This window comes from Pteropus alecto, unplaced genomic scaffold (assembly GCF_000325575.1).
Source record: "Pteropus alecto unplaced genomic scaffold, ASM32557v1 scaffold25, whole genome shotgun sequence".
Lineage (NCBI taxonomy): Eukaryota > Metazoa > Chordata > Mammalia > Chiroptera > Pteropodidae > Pteropus > Pteropus alecto.
Window position 1 is genome coordinate 884,093 of NW_006441955.1, and position 2,675 is coordinate 886,767.

General features: G+C 50.8%; 1 protein-coding gene across 1 annotated transcript in view; it reads right to left on the bottom strand.

The window, feature by feature from the left end:
• Positions 1 to 2,675, bottom strand: part of MKNK1 (MAP kinase interacting serine/threonine kinase 1) — a 25,289-nt gene that overhangs the window by 1,413 nt on the left and 21,201 nt on the right. Inside the window, exons 10-12 of the mRNA XM_025051978.1 lie at positions 2,628 to 2,672; positions 1,378 to 1,421; positions 695 to 740 (exon numbers count right to left, since the gene is read on the bottom strand). Of these exons, the coding sequence (XP_024907746.1) occupies positions 695 to 740; positions 1,378 to 1,421; positions 2,628 to 2,672 (135 nt within the window). The remainder of the gene's footprint in view (positions 1 to 694; positions 741 to 1,377; positions 1,422 to 2,627; positions 2,673 to 2,675) is intronic.

Genomic DNA, 2,675 nt, shown 5'->3' on the forward strand with positions numbered 1-2,675 from the left:
CTGTAGGGTCAGAGGGAAAAGCGGAAAAAAGAGGGAGGCAGCACTCAACGGCGTCAGCCAGGCCCGGTCCCTGACATTCCCACCAGCTGCTGCAGTTCTATACGCGCGACGGATTGTTCTGAGCCTGCCTGCACAGGCTGCTGTCTCCAGAGTTGTTCTTGCATGGGTTTGGAATCTGACTTCGCTGAGGCTGGAATGGCTTTGAGCCTCAATTACTGTCCCTGGACTTAAGAAGAGCAAATGCCCTTTCTATTCAGAGCACCCTCCTCTGAGCCCCCACGGCTATACAAACAGCTCAAAGGGCCATGACACATGAAACCCACCCATGTACATCCCTGTCCAGTGTCAGGGCAGGAAGCTCCAAGAGCAGGGGCTGTGCCTTTATGTCTGTGTCCCCAGCTCAGGGCTAGCATATAACAGTCACTTTGGGTTTGCTGAATAACTCTGCTAAGGTAGATCTGAGGTTTGGAGCTCAAAGCATCTGGATGCAGCTCTAGAGAATCAGGTAGGAACCCAAGCCACACAAGAGCATTTTGGCTCATGTGAACTGAGTCTATAAAGGTATAAGCCTTCCCTGTGTAACTCCTAGAAATGGCCATGAGGTTGGTTCCTGGAGGGCTCCCACAGTGCTTTCGCCCTGGCCCTTTGGGAAGAGGGCGCTGCTCACTAAGAACCCGATCAAGTGTTAAAAGGCACTACAGTCAAACAGAACGAGGTTCAAAGTTGAACTCCCAAGGTTACTGTGTGGCTTTGACTAAGTTCATTATCTCTATTCCTTGGTTTTCGAATCTATAAAATGGGGTAAAAGGAACACCTCTCTCTTTGAAATTTATTGTGAAGATCATGGTTATAATATATATAAAGCCCTTCACACCATATGTGGCATGTGGTAAGTATTTACTATACAGTGGCCATTATATTTTCTTTTGTCTAGTACTGTGTAAGTCACAATTAACCCCACTAGTGGCCTTACAGTGTCCCTGATTCCTGCTACTTTCACCAACCCATAGCAGCAGAAGGAAACCTTGGTGTGAGTAACCCACGAATAAGGTCTGTCTTTGGGCTGCAAATGGTGATTTCTTGTTAGGATCAAGTGGATATGCAAGACAAGATTTTCTCTTGCACACAGCACAAGGAGGCGCCTTGCAGGTGCTTGAAGGCAGGGGAAGCTATCAGCGTAAAAGAAGAGAAGAGAGGGAGACAGATCTCTTGCAGGGAGTAAAGAGAATAGAAGTGGGGAGAAGGCAGGCTAGTCCCTTCAGGAGGAGGATATCTGAGCCCAGAGATGACCTCCCCAGCCCCCACCTCCACCCCCAGGTGGCTGAGACAAAGTCAAAAAACCAAAGAAGGAAAAGCTCTGGTGGTCGTGGCATTTACCTCTGGAGGACTTGCGGCGTGGGGAGTCCCCTTTCTGGAGCTTGCTAGAATGGGAAGGACAGATGTGTGGGTAAGTGCTGCTCCCTCCTTCAAGAGCTGCCCCCACCCACACCAGCACAGAGTGAGTAGGTTACTACAGGCTCTGGCCCAGCACGGGGGCTTGGCCAGGCTTACCTGCAGGATCAGACCTCCTAAGGAGAGAGCAAGAAAGGAACAGTCCTCAACCAAGCTCCCTCTGCATGGAGAGCCCTCTTTTTGCCTAGCAAAGTCTTAATCACCCTCCAAGACCAGCTCTAGGGTCTCTTCCCGCTGTGAGACATTCCCCCTTCCCTGCCACTTCCTTGCCCCAAGCACAGGTGGGTCCTTGTCCTTTGGTGCACCTAGCACTTTTGATAAGTACCTGTCACACTATCTTGCCATTTATTCTCTTGTCTCCCTCTCCCCATGAAGACAGGGAATTGGTATTACTTGTCCCACTATTACCAGTATCTGGAATGTGGGGGGTGCTCAGTAGAGACAGCAACTCTTGGGTGGCTGAGATTTATCCACTCAGAGACTCTTGGGTTGGGTCCCCATCTGTAACATGGGGCTGTCAAGGCCACTGAGGCTAGCTAGGGCCTGGCAGGTCGAGGGGACACAGTGATTCCAGGAGGTCTGGCAGACCCCTTGGAAGGGCAGAGGTCAAGGCCCATAACTAACCAAGGAAGATGGTTAAAAATGTTTTCTAGTGAAAACTAAGATCTTTAGTTTGGGTAAAAAGCCACCATGTGCCTTTTGGGCAAACTGTACCCAGAGCCCAGAACCACAAGGAGAACAGATGTACCCCTAGTGCAGCCATGCAGTAAGCAGGGCAGTAAGGCCTGGCTTCTGGGTGCTCTCAGCTAATGATCTTTATATACAAGGCAACGGCACTATAGGCCCCAGTGATGACACTGGGCTGCTTCTTGGGCTGAGTGCCTCTGCCAATAGTGGGATGCATGTACTGAATCCCTCAGAGGCCTCTGTCTGTTCCAGAGAGGCATGGGTCAGCTAGGGGCTTGGTCTATGGCTCAGGTTAGAGTCAAGTCTATGACCAGTATGGGACTCAGTCTGGGGCTGAGTTAGGACTCAGTTCACTCTATGTGCACAAGAATTAAAGCTGCCATACAATCTCCCTCCAGTTGAGGTGAGCTACCTGGGTGTAAGCGCTTCCTCATGGCTATGATGCAGGCCTGAGGAGGTGGAACGCCACCTCTCCTTGGGTCACTCACCCCCTGTACCCACGGGTGTTGCAGAACTTGGGCAGAGCTCAGACTCTC